This window comes from Manis pentadactyla, chromosome 2 (assembly GCF_030020395.1).
Source record: "Manis pentadactyla isolate mManPen7 chromosome 2, mManPen7.hap1, whole genome shotgun sequence".
Classification (NCBI taxonomy): Eukaryota; Metazoa; Chordata; class Mammalia; order Pholidota; family Manidae; genus Manis; species Manis pentadactyla.
Genome location: NC_080020.1, coordinates 136100376 through 136122278, shown reverse-complemented (window position 1 = coordinate 136122278; position 21903 = coordinate 136100376). Strand labels below are relative to the sequence as shown.

Genomic DNA, 21903 nt, shown 5'->3' with positions numbered 1-21903 from the left:
ATTTCCAAATAACATATTTGTTAAGGGGTTAATATATAAAATATATGAAGAACTACAACTCAATAGCAAAAAAAAAAAGTCTGATTAAAAATGGGCAGAGGAAGTGAATAGACATTTTTCCGAAGAAGACATACAATTGATCTATAGGTACTAATCATCAGGGAAATGAAATCAAAACCACAGGGAGATAACACCTTACACCTGTTAGAATGCCTATTATTAAAAAGATGAGAAATAACAAGTTTTGTGAGAATGTGGAGAAAAGAGAATCCTTGCATACAAAACATAAAAAGGAAATGGTAATTATGTGAGGTGATGACGATGTTGGCTAACATTACAAAGCAATATGTAAGGGTATCAGATCCACACATCTGCACACCTTCACCTTGCCATGTGTTATATAGCAATTATAAAAAGATGAAACTAGAAAGAAGATAACTGTGAAATATGTCACAAGATATCAACTATCTCTGTACAAGATGCTCTCACCCACGATATGGGAGTGTGTCAGTCTTGGTCAAGGAACCATCAATGACCAATTGGGGGAAAGAAATGTATTTTCAAAATGGCAAGAGTTCTGTGGTAGAACTCCCCTGCATCTGCCCATAGCCCTGGCAGTCGCTGGAAACACCCAGATCACAGCTCAGAAAATAAGTTTGCCTTTATGGCCACCGAGTGTGAGCAATGCAGTGCAGGGACCTTGGTGGAGAGGTTGTTCGTCCTCATGCTTTGTCACACCCAGCAGCACCCCGGGACCCAGCCACTGCCTCAGGGACTCCGAGGGAGGAACGTCTGAAGCAGAGCAGGACCCCTGTGCCACTTCAACGAGAGGGTGGTGAGAGGGTTGCTGACGGGAGCCTCTCAGCCTCTCTCTGCTCCTTCTCAAGCCACATTTAGATGAGGATTTTCTGATGGGGTCTGGGGCTGTCTTTAGTTTGCCTTATGTATTTAACCCAAAACTCTGCTTTCTGGGATGTTTTTGTTTTACTCCAGATAGTGTCTTCTGACAGGGTAATCGAGGTCCCACCCCTCTGCAAAGTAACTTTCAGGGAGCGGGTTCACCCTTGTGGTGTCACCGAGTTGGCCAAAACTAGCTTGTTTCATGGCTTAACTTTGAAGGTTCCTGAGGATTCGGGGACCTCTCACTGGCCAAGCCATTTTCTCAGTCACTGGTGCACCACAGAGGCAGCCAGTGAGTGAGGAGGTTCGCAGCCGAGGAGCATGAGCGTCTTGTGTGCGTAGGAAGGGTGACCAGTAGCCGTGGTCCCCTTCCTGGCCTTTTCTTCACACATCATGAACCTTGAGGTAGGAGGGTCAGTTTCCCAAAGGTCAGACTAACTTTTATCCTAATCAGTGACCTGAGCAGATGTGTTTTTAGCTCAGTTTGTCTACGGTTCCTGACACAACAGAAACTAGGTTTATTGAGGCATTTTTTCTTCTTTAAAAATATGGCTCTTTCCACCTAGAAAACCACAGTTTTTGAATGTAAGATTATGTTTGTGTCTACATTCCATGACTGCTTTCTCTCCTGAGAGTAATGAAAACGTCGTTTTTACCTCCCCTGAACCGTTTGCCTTTAGGATAGAGGCTGGTTTGCCTGACAATTCCTCTGTATCTCTCACCCGGTTTGTCGGGATCCTTTGTCCTTTTGGGTTCTCAGACCTTGCAGGCCAGACTGATTGCTCCATCAGCAGCCCCAGGGTGAGGGCAAGCTGTAAATCAGGGGGTGGCTACAGGAACATTCAGGGGTCTAAGCCTCCAGAGCCCAATTTTAAGGTGTGAAAGAAAGCATATTCAGTCACAGTTTGGGGAGAGCTGTCCTCGGGTGAGGAATTGTAGAGCTAGAAGCTTTCTCAGTTGTGTCAGCTCTGTCTTCCCTATACCATAACCCTAACATGTGAAAGTTCAAAGTGGACTTCATCCTCAAAACTTAAAGGGAGAGAGAAAGAATGAAACTTTCTACCCAACCAGCTCTCATTTTTATGTAAATGGTCAGCACAACTGTTACAGGTTAATCTGTGTTCCCCAAAAGAAGACATGCTGAAGTCCTCACCCCCTGTCCCTCACAAAGTGACTTGATTTGGAATAGGGTCCTGGCAGGTGTAATTCATTGAGATGAGGTCCTGTAAGCAGAGTGGCTCTAATCCAGCAGGGCTGGGGTCCTGATGAGAAGATGGGGAGAAGGTCACTTGATGATGAAGGCAGAGGAGGGGGTGACAACAACAAGCCAACAGCACCAGACATCAGTGGGTGGGTGAGGCGAGGAAGGATTTCCCCATGAGTTCCAGAGGGAGCCCCGCCAACACCCTGATTTCTGACTTCCAGCCTCTAGATTGTGAGATGATGCATTTCTGTTGCCCCAAGCCACCCGGTTTGTGGATCCTTGTCTGGACAGCCACAGGCAACCAATACAGTGACCAGCGCAACTGAGTAGAGTAGACCGGGATTTACTCCACCCACTGTGGATGTTCCTGCACACTGCCTGCTCCCCCTCCTCCCCACCTCTTCCACAGGCACAGGAAGAGCAAGGAATGTACCCTCATGTGGACAGATTCCCCATTCAGACTGCCAGGGCCTAAGCACCCTGGTCCACGTATGCCCCACATGGCAGACAAGGCCCCCAGGAGGAGATGGCATTTCTTTTGGCTAGATGAATAAACAAAGCTTTGGAGAAATCTAAATGAAATCCAAGACAGCACAGTACAGCCCTTCCTAGTTGACTGTGTCAGAGAGAAAAGGCATCCATGTACTGATGCACAAGTCCGTTCCATGGGCTGTGCTGGGCTGCGTTATTTCTGAGGCCCACTGAGGTCTGCATGTTCAAGTCCACCACGCAGCCAGCAGTGACTTGTCTGCCCTCACGTCAGCCCCTGCACCACTGCTCCTCACTGAGACTAAAGAGCAGGGAGGAAGAGGGGGCAGAACATTTCTGCCTCCTAAACCAGCATTCCAATGCATTGATGTGGAGGCCCAGAGAAGGACTTCCTGTGTGAATAACTGAAAGCAGGGTGGGCTCCGATCCAGCAGGGCTGGGGTCCCGATGAGAAGATGGAGACACACAGGGAGAAGGTCACTTGATGAGGAAGGCAGAGGAGGGGGCGACCCAACAGCAAGCCAGGGGCGCCAGACATCAGTGGGTGGGTGAGGCAAGGAAGGATTTCCCTTTGAGTTTCAGAGGGAGCCCTGCCAACACCCTGATTTCCTGTGTGAATAACGGAAAACCCAGCCATGTCTGACTGCACAGAGGCCCTGCCTCCCACTGTCAGTGTAAGGGACCTGAGCTGGCTCTGTATGTTTGGAACATCTGGTCCCTTACCTGGGGAGGCAAGGGGACCTGACCTCTGGCCGGTCACCATGATGAAGCTCTGATCTGGAGGTGACGGTCATCCGATTAGCTTGGGGCTTGGAATAGCGTGTGCAGGAAGCCACGTGAAACCTGAAGACAGACACACCGCCTCAGAGCACTGGCTGTGTTTTGCCACTTCAACTAACGGTCAGCGTGGCGTCAGTACAGTCAATATAGAGAAAAGTAGTTTAAAACTCACTGAAGACAGCACTGTTTATGAACATCTACTCCTAACATCGCTGCAACTCTGCTTTTAGACACAACTACTCAGACTCAAAAAGGAACCCGTTCAGTTCTTAACATTAGGAGGAGCCAAACAGGAAAATGGCTCTTCTCAGCTCCCTTCTCAGAGAGAAAACAGGGATGTCCTTAGGGCCCATGAGCATGAATTCTTCCAGCCTCAGCTGCTTTGGAAGGGAGGAAGGAGCTCCTAAAGCAAGCATAGCCTTTCTGGAGGTCTCTCTGAGGTCCTAGGCCTGTAACCCACCGAGGCTGGCCATCTGTCTCTTCGTCTCTGCAGGAGCCCACTTCTGCTCGGCCCTTCCATCTCTCATGCTGTTCATAATGATCTGCCGACCTGCATTTCCCTATCTTTTGTCTCTACCTTCCTAGCCCCTGCCCCCTCCCTTATCACTTTGCGGCCAGCCGAACATCATGAGAGCCATTCGTGAAGCACATGCTATGTGTCACGCTCTGAGCCAGGTGTATGAATGGTTGACATAGTGACTGAAAGAACCTGTGAGATGGCTCTCGGTGCCCCCCCTTGGCCGATGAGGAAAGTGAGGCCTGGAGGGGTCTGTCCCAGGTCCCACAGATCACTAAAGCAGGGGGAGCCCCAATTCCTATCGGGGTCACCTTATTCAAAGCCCACCTGAACTTTTAGGGCTCTATGGATTTCTCCTCAGATCCCATCAGCCCTTGAACCCTCTATAGAGAAATGGGAAAACCTCCAAGCAAGTTCAGCTCACAAGCAGGAAGTGATTGCCTGATATTTATATTGGATTTAGCACAACCTATTCTGTGTGTATGACATGTGTCCGTACATAACCAACTTTTCTTTTCCAAAACTTATTTACAGTGATATGTGGGGAATCATCATTTGTCAACTTCTGCAGGACTTCCCTGGGGGTGGCAGTAGATTTCTCCTTTCGTACAGAACCAACAAGATATTTGTGTATACATTATATACATATAATATAGATTTATATGTATACAATATATATATATGTATGTAAACATCTGTCAATCAGGAGATTTAAAATAAGGAGTTGGCGCCCATGATTTTGGCACATCTATAATGTGTGGAGCCTCTATCTGGATTTGAGTCTGAAGGCCAGAAGCCACTATGGAGCCAGGAAGAGCCTGTGTTTCATTTCAGTTCAGTGGCAACCAGTCAGGAGAGAATTCTTTTTCACTCTTGCATTCAAGCTGTTGACTGGCTGAATGAGGCTGATTCACATTATGAAGGGCAAGCTGCTTTATTCAGTCTCCCCATTCAAATCAGTGATCTCATCACAAAAATGTACTCACAGGGACGCCCAAAGTAACATTTCATTAGGTATTTGGACACGCCGGAGCCCTGTCAGGTTGACACATAAAATGGAACACCACGCATGCCAACTCGATGGAAGGGTGGTCACTGCCTGGCATATTGTGGTGAGGACAGAGGGCCACAGCCACACAGTAGGAACTCAGGCAGGGATAAATTACTGATGTCTACCTGCCCCTCTGGGAGATGGGGCAGTGGGCTGAGGGTTTCCCTCTGTGTCACGCCTGTATGACACAAATCATATGAGAGAGGGAATAAGAATGTGACTGCCAAAAATTATAGGAAACTGACTCATAGGTGAAAGTAGTTTGTAGAAATTAAGTTCCCAGCTTCATATATATATATATATATATATATATATATATATATATATATATATATATATATATACGTCGTGTGATTGTCCATTTCTAGTGTACTGTCTCATTCTGAGAGCAATAACTTTAAAGAAATCACATGTCAAATTATCCATGTTGATCCCAGAAGTGCAAAGAAAATATTATTCTGCTTTTCCTTCCTTTTGTATTTGTTGAAACACAGTATAAAGTGAGAAATCTATGTTAATTTGGAAGTTTTCATTTTTTATGGAGCCCTCAAAATAGAGACTACTTCATTTTGTTTTGAGGCAGGCTGGCTTCAAAGATGTGGTTGAAACAGGTGTGTGTTTGGCTGGAGTAGAATGTAGACATGCACTAGAGGCTCTGAAGTTGGTTGAGACACCAGTTCTAAGTTCTGCGTGTATGTTGTTTCATTCGGTTTCTGTCTGTCTGTTTGTTGTTTACTAGACCTGGCATTTGGAAAGATCTGAAGACCATGGGCTCCGTGTCCCTCTTTATTTTCTTCGTCACACTGCTTGTTCTAGGCAGACAGGTAAGAAGGCTGTTTTTTTTACATAATGTTTCTAAAGTGCCATGTTAATACTACTTTGCTGACATGCGAGGTAGTGACTCTCATACAAACAAATGTTGAAACAGCAGGATCATCTCAACAGCAGGACCATGTAAGTGGTGTGTGCCTAGACAGAGACAAAAGGAAAGAGGTCTCATGTTTTCCACAAGAGTCAAACTTTGTGAATGTTAGAGATATGAATCTGTTAATTTCCTGCTAATCCTCAAAACGAACTTCATAGGTTTTGTAAGCCTACGAAAGTGTTCCCTTGATAGCTGCCACAATTTGGAGAACTGACCCTTGGCTGTGCTTTGACTTGCATTGCATAATAAATCGCATGCTTTCTTTTCATTGACATGGTATGAATACCTGTGCTCTCACTTGCAGTCATTCCTAGAACTACAGTCCTCCGTTCAGAAATCTTACTTTGAGAAGCAAATGGAACTGTTCTCCCCTTGGGTCCCCCACCCACTTCTGGTCTCCCATAGAGGCTGTGCAGGCAGGATTTTTAGGGACAATAATTCTTCTTCTGCCTGCACCCAAGAACAATCACCCAGAAAATAGACTTGCAGCACTCCAGGCAATCTGCCTCAAGTTTGCTTTGAGTTCTTTGATAGATGCTATGAAACCAAGAAGTGATTTATTTGGAAATAACCAACTAAGATGCAAAGCCAATTAAATTATATTCATTAACAGGAGGAAGCTGTAATAATTACATGGTCAGTGTAGAGTCCACATCCATGATGTCAGTCCAGCCTGCAGAAATGCTGTCCTCTTCCCTCTACCAAAGCCCTGCAAGCTGCATGCCTCTGTAGGAGCCAATCACAGCCTCACCAGTCTCCCTAGAGTGGCCGCTGTCCTGCCACAGAGCGTTAGAAGATCCCCCTCTGCCCTCCACCCCACCCCTGCCTCTCCCTGGCATGAGCTGGCTTCTGAATTCTTTGGCTTGCAGTTTTGACAGCCTGCACTGCAACAAATGCATTATATGGCACATCCTGTTCTTTTTTCCTCGTGTCATTGTTTCTCCTGCTACCTGGTTTTCTCTACTATCGACCAGCTTTCTGCTCTCACTCATAGAGAAAAGGCATGTCCTCCCTCAGGAAATCCTTAATTTCTGTGTGAAAGAACTGGGATTCCTTATAGAATAGCACCTAGATGATCACTCTTAGGAAATACCATGCCATCCTTTCCTTGGGGTCACCTGTTTCTCCACTTCATACTGGGGATGTTTTGCCCTGCACTAAATGTTGTTGAATCCAATAGCCATTTATCAGTTATGCTAACTGACAAGATCAACAGTCAAAAGTAACAATATTATAGTCAGGCATAAATTTAACACAACCATGCTGATACTGGTCTTATAAGGAATCTTTGTTTTTGGTCACTAATGTAACAATAAGTAATATGTGCACCTATTGACCTAGAGCAGTAATCGTCTTCCCAGTCCTTCTTTAATAGCTAGCACCAAGGATTACCAGGGTGAGCCAGGAGATGACCTTCAGTCCAAAATCAATGTCATTTCCTAAGGTCCCAATCTTCTGGGCTAACAAAAACCTGGACATCTGTGATATAGTGCTTCTGCATCCCCTTCTGGAAATACAAATATAATAGAAGCAAAATTCAAATGTTTGAAATAAGGTTTTTCATAACTATTCTTGGCCCCAGAGTTTTCTACTTCTTGAATGTTTTTTAAATGATAGCACACACATTTTGAAGCTCATTTTCCTTGGCACTTGCCCTAATGGCTCTGCTGCTCCATGCCATCTTTTTTGAAATGATAGAGATGGGTTTGCTTTCTGAGCAAAGTAGTATGCTCTGGGTATCTAAGAAACCTTAATGAGAACATGACACACTACTGGACGCGACCTATGGTACTACTTTCTGTACTGAAATGAGGTTTGCAATGGAAATACTAGCCAACTCAAGGGCCTGTTTTGAAAAAGGAAGATGTCCTTTATTTCTCATGAGTTTAAACAACAGCACACTGCCGTCGAGGATCTGCATTCTAGGGGGGCTCACTCATGGCAGAGAACCAGGCAGATGGCAGTCTCATGACCTGTGAGTGGGGCTGAAGTCACTGCGTGCAGGAGATCAGAATCCAAAGGAAGTGGAGTCTGCCACTGTCTCTACCCAGCTCCATGTCTGCTTCTCCATTCACATAGAGGATGGAAAATCCCCCTCCTAGTACCTCAACTTGTTTCAGGACCAGCTGGGATGTGACCACAGCAATGAGAGTCGGTGGTGTCCCACCTACAGTCTGCATGCTTCTTCCAGACTCTTGCTGTCCAATCCTGCCATGGCCAGAGCAAATGAAGAGCACAGTCCATGTCCTGGAGTGGGATCTGGGCCCCTGAGAGCTACAGACTGGAATCTGAGAGACAGGCAACCATGTGCACCCTGAGGTCCATGCGGCAGGGCCGCTGTGTCGGCGGAAGTGACGTCCAGCGTCAGGGAGGCCCTCTGCTGCATCTCCTCCCAGGGCCTCCTCCTGTGTCTCTGTCTCACGTCTCCCCATCCTTTCTCTTATAAGGACACCGGTCACTGGATTTACAGCCCACCCTGACCCAGGCTGATCTCACCCTGAGGTCCTTAAGCTGATTACATCAGCAGAGACCCTGTGTCCACAGGACGTCACAGTCACAGGTACCAGTGGTCAGGACTTGGGACTACCTTTCTGGAGGACACCATTAAATCCCTTACAATTCATCTGGGACAGGAATATTTGTCTTCCGTAATGTAGTTAGACCTCAAGGAGAGGAGGGTTCTCCTGCAGAGGGCGCTGGTTGCAGAGGTGAGATGAAGATTTGGGAAGATGCGACTTTCAGGCCAATGTCACTGGTCCCACAGGGCTCTGAATACTTTAGCAGGGGACTTACAGCTCACAGACTCCTTGCCTATGGTGCAATCTTCATCACTTGGAGAACCCGAGCAACCCCTTCGTATGGGCTCTGGAACCCCTTCAAGCTTACATGAATCCAGCTCTTTCCCTACCTTATTTCATCTCTTGTTTCATTTTTGTCAAACCTTGAGTGTGTCTGTGTCTTCTCAGTGCCACCACCACCATTGCATCTGTCGTTTTGGTTTAAAACAGCGACAACACTGGTTTATTTTATCCCCAGAAAATCCAAATACATAATCTGTTCCCCAGGTGAAAGGCCTTTCTAGTAAGCGTAGAGCATTGACATAAATACAGAATGTAGAAATTTGGCATGCATATAAAAATTTAATTTAAACAAAGTTTAAAAACAACTCTTTTGCAATCCTTAACAACAACAACAAAATTGTATCCCTAGATGAGGTAAAAATAGATGCCACATCAAAGGAAGAGGAATAATTTTCGAGTTTGTCATATACAGGTTGACTCAAACCTAATAGATGAATGATCATTGTTCTTTCAGGTTTCAAAATGTGAATTTTCCATAATTGCCATCTGTGCATGATGCCATTTGTGTGTGCATGTGGTTTGCACTGTCACTAGGATGATCAAACCAATAACACACACAAACCCTCTGCATTTAGTTCTTTGCATTTACTTGTCAGTAAATTATTATCTGTGCTGAAATACACTCTGTGTATAAGCCCTTCTGTTACAGGAAGATTCATTCAAGGCTTTTTCGTTACATTGAATTATTTACATCATAGCAGGCACAAAATGATGCCAAACCAAAGAGACCCTTTGGCAGTAAATGGGCCTCTCTATTTCTACATTGTTAATAATAACTGGTTTTAAAAAACAGTGTATTTTAATGCATTGTAAAGCATGAACACATGTGTTTTTACCAATAGGCATGATCTTAATTAAGTGACATCAAAGTGAACTTTTGTCTAAATATAATGTCATTCTTTCCATACAGTGTAATCCCAAATGAAAACATGCAGATTTGCCAACAAATAACTTTATAATTTGTGGTCAGGGAAAACTGATTTCCAAATATTAAAGGCAAACTGCCGCAAATGAATGCTGTTATTTCTTAAATGCAAATCTTCAAACAATGCACTCTCTCTACTGATATGTTTCCATTTTTCATTTATTCGTTATTTAGAGTCTATTATGCCTCTTTTCAAAAAATAATCTGAGCCATCATCATTCACATAACTATGCCAGGAGCTCTCATGGCTTTTTTATCTTTTGAGCTTCTAATATCACTGGTTTCCCCATTCTTATGGCTGGTTTTTTCCCCAAGCTTGTTTCTTGCAAACCCATGTTAGCTGTTGACTGAAAGACATACTGGGGGAACAGCGGGCTATATAGGGAGGGTGACAGTTTTGTGTGGGGTTTCTGTTTTGGGTTTTGTTTCATTCTTTTAATTTTCTCTTTAAAACCTCCACTCTCTGGCAGGACCAGATGCCTATTGTTTCTTTACCTCTGTGTCCTCTTGTAACAGAATGAATATTACTGTAGGTTAGATTTCTTATGGAAGAACAAGTTCAAAAAAGAGCGGGAGGAGATAGAAACCATGGAGAACCTGAACCGCGTGCTGCTGGAGAACGTGCTCCCCGCTCACGTGGCCGAGCACTTCCTGGCCAGGAGCCTGAAGAACGAGGTCAGAGGGGCCGGGCTGGCGGGGCGGCTGCGGGCTGGGTGAGGGTCAGGGCTCCCGGCAGCATCCTCTGAGCCTGTGGTGCTCCAAACACCTGAGTGTCCCGATGCCCGCTGGTGGCCTGGCCTTGCCCCTTGTCAGGTGGTTACTGGTTGTGTAGACGTTAACTGAGAAGAATCACCTCTGGCTGTCTTTGCATGGAGCTGATGCATCATACCTGGTTTCTCTCCCCAGTCATGTAAAATGCTGTATGCACAAGGTGAGGTGCAGGAGGTCCAAATATGTCCACAAAAGTGGCCCCACCCTCTCCCTGGCAAGGATACTTTCCTTACCAGCAGGCACTAGAGGCTCAGATTGGGAGGCAAAATTGTACAGGTATCCCTCAGGCCACTGTTTCATTGCTCACAGCTTCTCTGAGAAGGGAATAGGCATTAAGGGTCTTGGAATTTCAAAGATATGGAATACACTTTGAGATAGAAGTTAGCAGCCATCCACACAAGAGCAGGTCAAACATGTGAGTCTGGATGGAGATGGGAATTTCATGGAACATCTAAAGAAATGGATATTTACCTGGAGTTGGAAAGACAAGGGTGTTGTTTGAACACTGCCGTGGCTGATGAAATGCAATGTCATGAAACTTCTTTACTACTCCAGAATTATAAGAATCAGCAAATGTGTCTGCAGTGGTACTCTTTAATTTAAGAAAAATGTATTTCAGTAACCACAGGACCACCCAAAGGGCTGTGTTTAGTGCTGTGGAGTTTCAGAAATGAAGGGCCATCCCTGATCCTAGGAAGTTTGCACTGAGGAGTGGGGGTGGATGAGGCATCAGGAACCGTCCAGGTGATGAGCTCACTGAGAGCTCAGCTCAGCCTGGATGACATCAAGTTGACATTAAGAAGAAAGTGCCAGGTGGCAGGTGAGGTGCTGCACATGATCACTCATCTGCCCAGAAGCGTGCTGGCACAGTGAGCCAGTCCAGGGCCCGACACACCGACTGACTATGGATGTTCACGTTTCTATTTGTACCGGTGTTTCCTGCATTCAGTAGCTCATTCAGCAGCCTACCTGTCAGTCATAGGTAATGAAATCACTCCATCTATTAAGAAGGAACCATCTGTTTTCATTAGCAAGATAAGAGCTTCTCTCTATATATCTAGCTATCAATTCAATTTATAAATTCAGCATGTGCTTAGGAGCCAGGCTGGTGCTGTGCTGGACACAGAGATGCATGGGTTAGAGGCAGCCCTGCCCCCAGGAGGAAACTGGATCCCAGTGTCCCCAAGTACACTAGCTATAAATGTGGGAGTCCAAGAAGGCCACCACTGTGAGGAAGTGACTTCTGAACCTGAAAAGAAAGTGCTAGAAACTAGTTGGGAGATAGAGGTTGCAAGGAAGAGGGAAAGAACATTCAAGGCTGTAAGGAGCTTCCTCTGGCCCCATGCCAGGGGAGCGCCTAGTTCAGGGTCTGAAAAGGGCACGAGGTTCAGCCTCACAGGCCATGCAGATCCTTCCTTCACCCCTCCTGGCATCTCCCTGGGCCAGACCTAGGGAATCAGTGGATTCTCTCTATTCTTTCCTGCTCATGTGACGCAAGCATCTGAACACAGTCACCCCTTTGGAAGTCATAAGGCAAGGCAGTGTAAGGAAGGAGAGTTAACTTAGGGGTAGACAGTGTGGGCTGTCTTAGGCCCAATGTTTACTTATCTTGTGAATGTGACATTTACACATTGCATGACACTGAGCATCCCTCCAGGTGCAGCACCTGACAGAGCAGGGCAGAGTCCCACATCCACACAGGGGGGACAGTAGCTCTCAGGGAAGGCTTCCTTTCCCCACCCCTTTTCAGGGCCTGAAGAGAGTGGAGAGCAAAATCCAGTGACATCACTTTAGCCCTGAATCCGGCAGCGCCCGTCTTCCCAGCCCCTTCTTGTGGGGTGGACTGAGTGCTCACTGCCCCTAAACGCAGAGACCAGGTCTGTTTTTAAAGCTCAGAATGGCCAGGAACACACCTTTCAGTCCCACATTAAAGGTGACCGCTCCATAGTTTTCTGAAACAATCCTTAGAAACATGATACATGACCTAGGCCAGGACCCACATTCACAAAGAACCTTCCAGCATATGGTTTTGATTCCCTAACCATCATCTGGATGTGCAGAGAGAATTAATTTCCCTTCAGAGATAAGGAGTAAAGAATTCCCAAAAGCTTCGATTTCCATGAAACACTGCCCTTGGCCTGTGCCACGCCTGTGTGCGCCCAGATTGGCAGGCACCTCTTCCTCATCCCCCAGGGCATTTGTTTCACTTTTTCAAGCTTCTCCATCAGTTGCTGACTATCCTGGCCAGACCCAGGCCCTCTGGCCATTCAGGCTCAGGATGAGGGCTCTGTGCACCCAGATGGAGGCTCACAACTTACAGAGCATCTCTGGAAACTGCTGTGCTGTGGCAGGAACGTGCCTGAGAGGCCCCTTGGACGGACATCAAAGCAAGCTTGCATCACGTACTAAAAAGCCCACAGTTTGTCACCAAATCAACCTTTGCCAAGTCCCCTGGTATAAAGGATTGCGTGTGATTTGGGCCAGGCAGCCTCAGTCTGGGCAAACTGAGGCTTGATCACACAAGACAGAGATGTCGCTGCCGACATGCGGGGAATTTGCTGGGCACACAAACATTACCTCCCTTCCCAGCTACCTGGGGGCCTCCTGTGGACAGCTGGATAGGCCCCAGCTGTGCTCCTTACCAGTCGGGCTAGGACGCCAATAGGGTTTTGGGAGATGCCTTCATGCTTTCTAACCACTTGACTCCCCTAAATTAGACTTTAGCTGACAGCTAGGGGCACAGGCTGCTAAACAGTTAGCACATAGGTCAGCTGGGGGAAATGGGAAAGAGGGCACACCTCCTTGCTCCCACAGGAATCAGTAAGAGAGGCACCAATCTGGGAGTCAGACTCCTGAATGCCAGTGCCAGTTCTGAACATTTTCTGGGATGTACCAGGCAGACGCCTCCACTCCAGGGCATAAGCAAGCACAAAGCACTTTGTTTTCAGGTTCTCTTTCTTGTTGTGTCTCTCTGTCTGGACTCTCAGCTCCTTAAGGGCAGGGCTAGTATTGTCCATCTCTGTGTCTCTAACAGCTGGCATGGAGCTTGGCCCCCGGGAGGAGCAAGTAGAGGGGGCCCAGGGTGCTGAAGTGAATTCCAGCCTGTGACACACCAGACGGTAGCCCCCATATTCCAAAGGAGGTGCTAAACACATCACACCTTTACAAATGCCCTGCTGGAAAACCAGGGACACAGCTCTTAGCCCTTCACTGGCATGGAGCATATGAATCAGCCGGGAGAGTAGAGATTGGGAGAGGGATTTGGGGCAGAATGTGGTGAGAAGTGAGCCCCCCACAAAGGGACTGGTGAAGGAATCCTCCCTTCACCTCTAACCTCATGAAGGGACCAGACCGCTCAGGTTGGGCTCTGTACCCTACAGCTTGGGTCACTGCATAGCCCTCCCTCTGGGGACACAGATGGCAGGTGGCAAAGCACAGGGTTGTGGCTGTAGAAGTGTCTGGGCCAAGAGCGTTGGGGGCTGCAAATGAGGATGTACTGGGACTCTCGGGCTTTGCGAAGACTAAGGGTGCTCAGGGACCAACAAGAGAAAGCTGGTTGGCACTGGGTCGCTTTAAGACCCTGTTTTAAAAAGCTGCATGGAGGGGTGAGGAAACCCCAGCCAAGAAGCTAGAGGGGTTGGCACAGAGCCCCACACAGAGCAGTCACAGCAAGAGGGGAGTGCATGGTCCACAAGGGACCTCGGGCGGGGTGTGCAGTGATGGGGAAAGACGGAGTCTTCCAACAACCAGGGTAATGTTCGCTGGGTTTTGGTGCCCAGGGGGCATGACACGGTCAGTGGTAAGTGTTCCTTCTCATGAGATACTTTGTCCTTTCCCTGTTCTCTACCCTGGGACGTGTTGGAAAACCTGGCGAGGCACTAGGGAGGGTCAGAGTAGAAGCATGATGCTGAGGGAGAAGCCAGCTCACCCCTTCCTGCCCTGCAGGCCCCCCTCAGTGGCCCACGCTGGAGAAGGAGAGGCACTGCCCATTAAAGGAGGCTCAGATTTGACCACTCATTGGCCTGGGTGCTCTATTATTGATGGGAGGATTCGTCCCACACATGAGTGGCAGAAAGAGAAGGGTTGTTGTCCCAGGTTGTCATCTAGGCATGAGGAAGAACTAGCCTCACTCAACAAAGTAGGAACAGAAATGGGGCTGCTTTGTGGCTACATTGCCTTTACTCAAGCTTATTTGGCAAAGCGGTTGCACGTGAATGGGTATTAAAATAACAAGCTCACTTCCAATCCCAAAGCTCAGGGGTACTTTTTGGCAGCTCTATGCTGGACCAGGGTCACCCATTTCAGACGCTGAATTCCAAAATGTCCTCAAAGGCTGCCTCCTGGGCCAGCCCCCCACACCCAGGGCCTCTGGGCATACAAGACAAGCTCAGGTCATCAGGCAATCAGCCTGTGGTCCTCTCTGGCTCCAAGCCCAACCCAAAGACCTGAGGGAATCTCTCAAGAGTTTAGGATACAGTTCGAAGCTGGAGAATCTGTGCAGTTTCCCATCTGTGAAGTTATGTTGATTCCCAAGTGGCCCTAAAGAAGCCCTGAACTAGGCCACGGACCAGAGACCCACCTTGCCCTTGGTGTTTCCCCAAAGGTGCCAAGTGAACTGTCCGTCTGGGGGTAGGTGAGTAATTTGTAGCCCGAACCCCCAGCAGCGCTCACACCTGCCGGTGCCCGGCCAGAGCGTGGGGTTAGGCCTGACCCCTAAGCCAGCTGGGAGCCTTGGGGCATCACCCGACTCCCCTGGCCTTCCATTTCCTCCTGTAGCCCATGGTTCTAAGGCTGCACAGCAGGATAACCCGTGAGCTTTTCAAAAAGATGCAGACTGTTGGAGCCCACCCCAGGGACAAGGCTCAGTTGGTTGTGGGGAGGCCTCGGGCCGCCAGCACCACACATGGGACCCACCCCTGGGCCCACAGAACAACCTGTCCTTTCTGAAACCTTCACTGAACTTGAAGGTTTCCCATATGTTGGGAAAACTATGGAAACACCTTGAAATTGTATTTTCAAGATATGGTAATTTTCCTCAGGTCTGTGGATGAAGTACTATGAGCCTCTTTCTTTTTAAAAACAAAACAGTGTCGCTGGTGTCTAATACAAAACAAGTAAGCATCCTGAGGGGTTTCACTGGCTCTTCCTGATGCAAGTCAAGTGACTTGATGAGTTGCATCTGCACCTTTCAGGCGACACTAAAGATAATGTATCAAGACTGCCACCCAAGAACACCACGGTACCAAGTCATCTCAGGACAACACAGTAGTTTGGGAAATCATTTTGTTTCCCATCAGGTGCATTAAGATGCTTTCTTCCTAAGCTGGAAGTCTGAGGACTCCTGTGATTGTGTGAGGCAGAGATGCAGAGAGGTCTAGCTGGGGGCACACCGCCCAGGAGCTAGGGGAAGCCAGCAGGGGCACTGAGGGTGCTAAGCCTGCACCTGGCTCGGCTCCTTAGAGCCTCCACCTGTGATCGATGGCCAGTGACTGGGCCCGGCTGGAGCTGCGGGGGGCATGTGGAGTGGAGCACTGGGTGATTTCTCTAACAGTCCTAGCACAGAACCACCTGCATGGGGAGCGTGTTTGTTTGAAAGGCTTCCTAGGGCTCAGCCATCCTGTTCTTCCCGGGCAGGAGCTGTACCACCAGTCCTACGACTGTGTCTGCGTCATGTTTGCGTCCATTCCGGATTTCAAAGAATTCTACACAGAATCTGACGTGAACAAGGAGGGCTTGGAATGCCTTCGGCTCCTGAATGAGATCATCGCTGACTTTGACGATGTAGGTACTGGGGAGTTACCCTTGGCGGGCAGGGTGGCCCCTGTCCCCCACTTCGGCATTCCTGTGGCCAGAGTGTGTGAAGAGTCCAATATTGTGGCCTATCTTAAAACTGGTCCTTTAGCAAAATTTCTGATGGCTTGTATTAAAGCCTTTTCCTCTATTTAGGTCCCTGACTAATTTTGGAGAGACAAATAATGAGCATTTGTCTGATGGTATGATTGCCAGGAACTACCAAAATCTCTTCAATAAAATGTCTATCTAGTGTATTCATCAATTTTCTAGAGAGACCCAAGCCCCAAGGAAAATACTTGCCCACTCTTTTCTATGTAAAAGAGAAAAGGATATATTTGTCATAGTAGATTATTGGCCTGTCTCTGCGTACTCCAAGGTCACATATCAGCTTGAAGTGTGCATGGGGGACATACTTTATTACTGAAAAAGTAATCGGTATGTGGGATGATATATTTTAGAAGGCACAAAGTACATGTTTTAGAATTTGAAATAAGTGCCATATTTCAATATTCACTATTCTGCCTACAGAGAGAATAATGTGTTTTGTTTTCAGGTAAGAACACACACACCTTTGGTTTTAAGGATATTGCTCTACACCATTCTTACCAAATGTAGGGAGATTGACATCTCTGAGCACAGGTGTGTCGTGATTCATGGAACTTCGAAATACAGTGATGAAATTATATAATATGGTGGTTTCAGGCCAACCTTCTAGATTAGATGGCTGTGGCACCTGTGCATTTCTCTGTTACTGCCATTGTCACCCAAGGTTGAGTCACAGTAAGGTAATGACATCCAGAGATGTCTTCTGTCGTGCCAGCTTCACAGTGAGGAACAGTGGCATATTTGCTCCAGTTGCCCCCCAGCGAATTAGATGTTCCCTGATACCGCTGGGCAAGTGGCAGAGCTCTTCCAGGTGGGATTGGCTCATGAATATATGGTACAGGGATCGCTCACCTGTCTTAGATTCTCCGACGTGTAATGTTGAAAGACTCCTCTGAAAGCAGGGGTGTGGAGCAAGCATACAGAAGATGTTTGCAGGTTTTGCCAGTGCCATGGTCTTGAGCAGATACAGAGTTTCCTTCAGTTGCTCCTTCCACACATTCTTCCTCTCCCCTGTAGCTTCTGCTCTTATCCCCTTTCTCCATCCCACCCAAGATCTAATGCAGTGGACGGGGAGGAGCTCAGAGGATGCTGGTAACTGGGGCCAGAAGCTGGGACAAAAACATTAGGTCAGGGCTGGTGGGAAGAGCCAATCTAGACCTTTATTCCCTCCAAGTCAGGTACTCAGAGGACATAAAGGCCAATCCTCAGCACTGTAATTGGTCACAAATCACCGTCACTGTGCAGGGAAGACGTCACTCACTGAATCATACATCTGCACTTAGGCGTTTCAAGCACAGACTCAGGAACTTATTCGAGGCCATTAGCACTTGCCAAAATTATCATAATTTATCCTGGTTCCTTTACTAGCAAATTTTGAAAGGTAATCATGTTAATTGGAAGTAAATCATTATCCTGCATTTTCTTCCAAGGACATGCTCTTTGTGAAATTCATCAAGTGCTCTTTCATAGCAACGCCCAAGGTCGGCAGCTACATGAGCAGTGGTTCAAAGACTCTTCACTGTGAACTAGAATCTGAGAATGTCTCTAGAAAATGCTTGGCCCTGGATCAGCACCCATATGAGTAACTAAATAAGTGTCATTGCTTCACAGCTGCTGTCCAAGCCGAAATTCAGTGGGGTTGAAAAGATCAAGACAATTGGCAGCACTTACATGGCAGCAACTGGGCTGAGTGCCGTGCCCAGCCAGGAGCACACCCAGGTACAGACGCGTCGACTGTACAGCAGCACATGTGAGCCGCAACTCCACCCACACACCATCCCTGGAGCCAGAACAGCCATACAGCGACCCATAAACTGGGCTCTGTGCACAACCGAAGCCTCAGTGATTAAGGTCTTATGAGAAAAGAAGAGACTTCTGGAGGTGTCTAAAGGACACCTTTCTCTGATGGGGAGGGGTAGATAAAAACAGCCACACTGGTAGTTGCTTGATACCAGATAAATACACAAATAATTAGAAGATTAGATGTGCTTATTTAAATGTGACTCATTATATAAGATGGCTCCTGGTATTTTGATTAAAAACAATGAGGTCAAAATCCAAGTTGACCAAATAGAAATTTGGTTGAAAAGGTGGTTTGGTCCAAATTCTCTTCAACCAACTAGCATTTTTAAGGGGGTTTTGGTTATGTTGTGTTGTGTTTCAGTGTGTGTGTGTGTATAAATGCACTTGTGTAACTTGCAGATCAATACACAAGACCCCCTTCCCCCTTAAGACAGTGAGCTCCCTGACTGGCACCAGAACAGGTTTGCTATGGGGTAGAGGTGGTGGGTACAGCACAGAGGCCCAGAGCTTAGCAGAACACAGCTTGCCGTAGCAGGGGGATTCCTGCAAGAGAGGAAGGGCTGATCCCCTCTGCTGAGTTCTCTCTCCCCCACACCCTTCCCTCCAGATGGTGTGAAAAACAGACAGAGGAACAACAATGTGCTAACACAGAGCTCCCTTCTCCAGGAACATGGCAGTGGCCCTCTTTTCCCTCTTAACATTCATGAGCAGAGACTAGAACATGAAACATCTGATTTAAGATTAACACTAGCGATTTTCCAAGTGAATGGGGTAATTTGTATTCTGTTTGCTTTTCTCAGGCATTCGCTTGCAGATTATTATTTTGTTAATGGGTAGGCATTACTTGAGTAATGAGGAAAAGTAAAAGAAACAAGTAATAAAAAAACCTTAGAAAAACCTTATCTTGGATTCTGAGAAGTGCCTCCCACACCATCTTGGTGCCTGAGACAAGAGGGGAAATGTACAACCCTGTATACATAGTATTGTGTACCTTTCATGGTTCGGTTTTTATTGCCAGAAGATTAAAGTGCTGAAAAACTATTGGAAAATTATAAAATGGAAGTATTAAAATATACAACATTGTTTTAATTTGAAAAATCTTATTTGGACCAGAACAGAACTAATGATAATTTTATTTTCCTGGCTTTATTAGAAAAAATCTCATACTTTTTCAAGACCTTTAATGTTCTAGAAAAAAATGACCTTTAAAAAAATAACATGAAATCATATATATGTATAGGAACAGACATTTTTCCTTTTGCCTCGAGCTCCAAGATGCTCAGCATAGCACTGTCGGATCTCATCTGTCACAGCTTGGCCAGCAGAACAAACATCACACCGCCGGTTGGGTGGCTTAAATGGCAGATATTTATGTCCTCACAGTTCTGGAGGCTGGAGGTCTCAGGTCAAGGTCCTGCGGGAGGCGGTTGCTGGTGAGGTTCCCTTCTGGCTTGTGGGTGGCCTCCGCTCTATGTCCTCACACGGCAAAGAGAGACATATGGGTAGGGAAGGTTTAGGGCCTCAAGATATGAATTTTAAGGGAACAATTCACTTCTCATTCTTAATTTTTATTTAAAATTTTGATATTTTAGTTCAGATTTTTCTGCATTAATTTCGATTTTTAAAATAGTGTATTCAGAAACATATCTCATGATTGCTGAGCTTTTTGGTGCCTCCTGAAGTTTTGTGCCCAAGCTGAGTGGCCTCTCCAGCCAGTCCCTCATTGTCTGTCTATTCAGGACACTTACCAGAGCAGGTCCAGAGCTGAACACCCTGACAGCCGCTTACTGATCCCCTGGGCAGGACCTCAGGGCGGAAACCCTTAGGGCCCCACTGCCTGAAGATCCACTCCACATTCAGCATGTGGGGTGGGCACGTCCCCCCTCATCCCCTGTCCCCTAGTGGGTCCTGTCTTCTAGTCCAGCTCAGCCTCCTCCAGACTGAGGCAGGGCTCTTCCGGATCTCCAGCCACCATCTCCAGGTCTTACCTCTCCCAGCCAACAGCAGGGCCTGGGGTCCTCAGCCACCGCCTTTATTCCCCCCAACCCTCCCTCCCCCTCACCAGTGCCCATCAGGAATCCTGCTCCTCAGGGTCAGGAAGCACTTCTAAATTCCAAAATCCATGCCAGATTGCATTCTCTGAGCATTCGCTCCCCGAGGCCTGTCTGCTGCCTCTGACAGATGGCAGTCACCTTCCCCAGAAGCCTCTTCTCCCTCAGCCTCCTGGCCCTCTGCTCGGCTGCGCCCTGCGGGTGGTCCCTCTGTGGGACGCTGCCCGTGTTCCTTCCCTGGCCCCTCCTTGCCATTAGGAGTTTGCCTAGACTTGCTCCCCCTCTGTGCATCTGGCCCCCACCCAAGTCGCCCCACCGCCATCCTGACCATTGGGCCACGCATGGACAGCACACTTCCAGCTCTCCGGGGCCACCAGCTTTCCACAGCGACCCTCACCTTCTTGTCCCCTTCTTCCCAAAACAGGGCCCCAGTCTTCTGCCTGGCCCCTCCCCCGACTCCCGCTCTCTTCACCAGCCCTCAGACATGCCCTGTGCTTTTTGTGTAGATAACACCGAGCACCCCTCAGGCCCCTGCCAGCAGGGTGCACCCACCGCCTGCCCCACCCCACCTGTGGTGGTTGCTGCAAGTGCTTTCTGGAAGCACCCCCAAGCCTCTGTGTCTCTGCCTCTATTGCCACTAGTTTCCCAGGGCAACTGTTGTGCACACTGATGACACCCTGCATGCAAGTGTCACCCCTCAGCAGTGCCAGGGCTTCCACCTTCATAGAAGCCTGCTCTGCACGCTCACCTTTGCCCACCTGACCTCCAGTACCTAGATCCTACTTCCTTTCCTCCCACGTGTTGCATGTAATTTTCTTCTTTCCTATGAATGTGTGTTTCAGATCCACCATCCAGATCTTGTCTTAGGTGGTGTTCCCCAAAGTCCCCACCCAGCAGGCTGCCTTGTGCATGGAGATTGTTCAATGAATGATTGAACGTGGGCCACCCTACTTCCCAGAACAGCCTCTGACTTCTTTTACTCTTTTACAAGCCTTTTACTCCCAGTGCAAACCCTCTCTTTTCTCCCCCTGACATTTGTTTAACATTTACTAAGTACTTCCTAAATCTTTATTTTTAATAAGCCTAGGAAGCACCCCCCCACCTGTGGCCATTTTATAGATGAAGAAACAGAGGCACAACAGTGAGCATTTGCCCAGGGTCATAGAGAGGGCAAGCGGCCATAGGGCAGGACTCCAGCCTGGACACTCTGGGCTCAGGGCTGACCTCTGTCAGTCCAGAGCTCGGTTGCGGTTCACCAGCTCTTCCCACCCGCTCCTCCACCAGCCCCCGTCCCAAGCACACTGAGTTGGCACCCTCCGGTTTGTAACAGTGCCATTCTCTCCCTGCTGCTTCCAGCCCTACCTTAGCAAGCCGGACTTGACAGAGAGCCTCGGCCCTCTGCCCTCATCTGCCCCAACCACAAAACCTGCCTTTTTAGCTGCACTTTAACTAGCTTGTAACCAGTCACCATAGTTAGTAAGAGACTCTTTACCTTCAGGGCAGAGGGAAAGCGTGACCGTGACTTTCAAGCGAGACTGCTCATCACTTACTATACTAGGTAAGCTTTCTGTACTTCGCCGTCCTCATATAAGGAATGGAGACCCTACCCATTTCATAAGGCTGTTGGGAAGGCTACATGAATATGCAAAATACTCCTTGGGCAGAGTAGGTAATAAAAATGCTAGTAACAGTAATAATACAATTGTTGTTTGTACGTTTTGCATATTG

At 47.5% G+C, this 21903-nt stretch overlaps 1 protein-coding gene across 3 annotated transcripts in view; it reads left to right on the top strand.

Moving 5' to 3' along the window:
• The window catches only part of ADCY2 (adenylate cyclase 2), a 415414-nt gene that overhangs the window by 377934 nt on the left and 15577 nt on the right, over positions 1-21903 (top strand). For 2 of the 3 annotated variants that reach the window (XM_036896715.2, XM_036896714.2), the window contains exons 19-22: positions 5681-5765; positions 10169-10327; positions 16058-16204; positions 17933-18040. In XM_036896715.2, the coding sequence (XP_036752610.2) occupies positions 5681-5765; positions 10169-10327; positions 16058-16204; positions 17933-18040 (499 nt within the window). Of the gene's footprint in view, positions 1-5680; positions 5766-10168; positions 10328-16057; positions 16205-17932; positions 18041-21903 lie in introns of those variants that run through there. The other variant, XR_005027034.2, reaches the window with a different exon arrangement.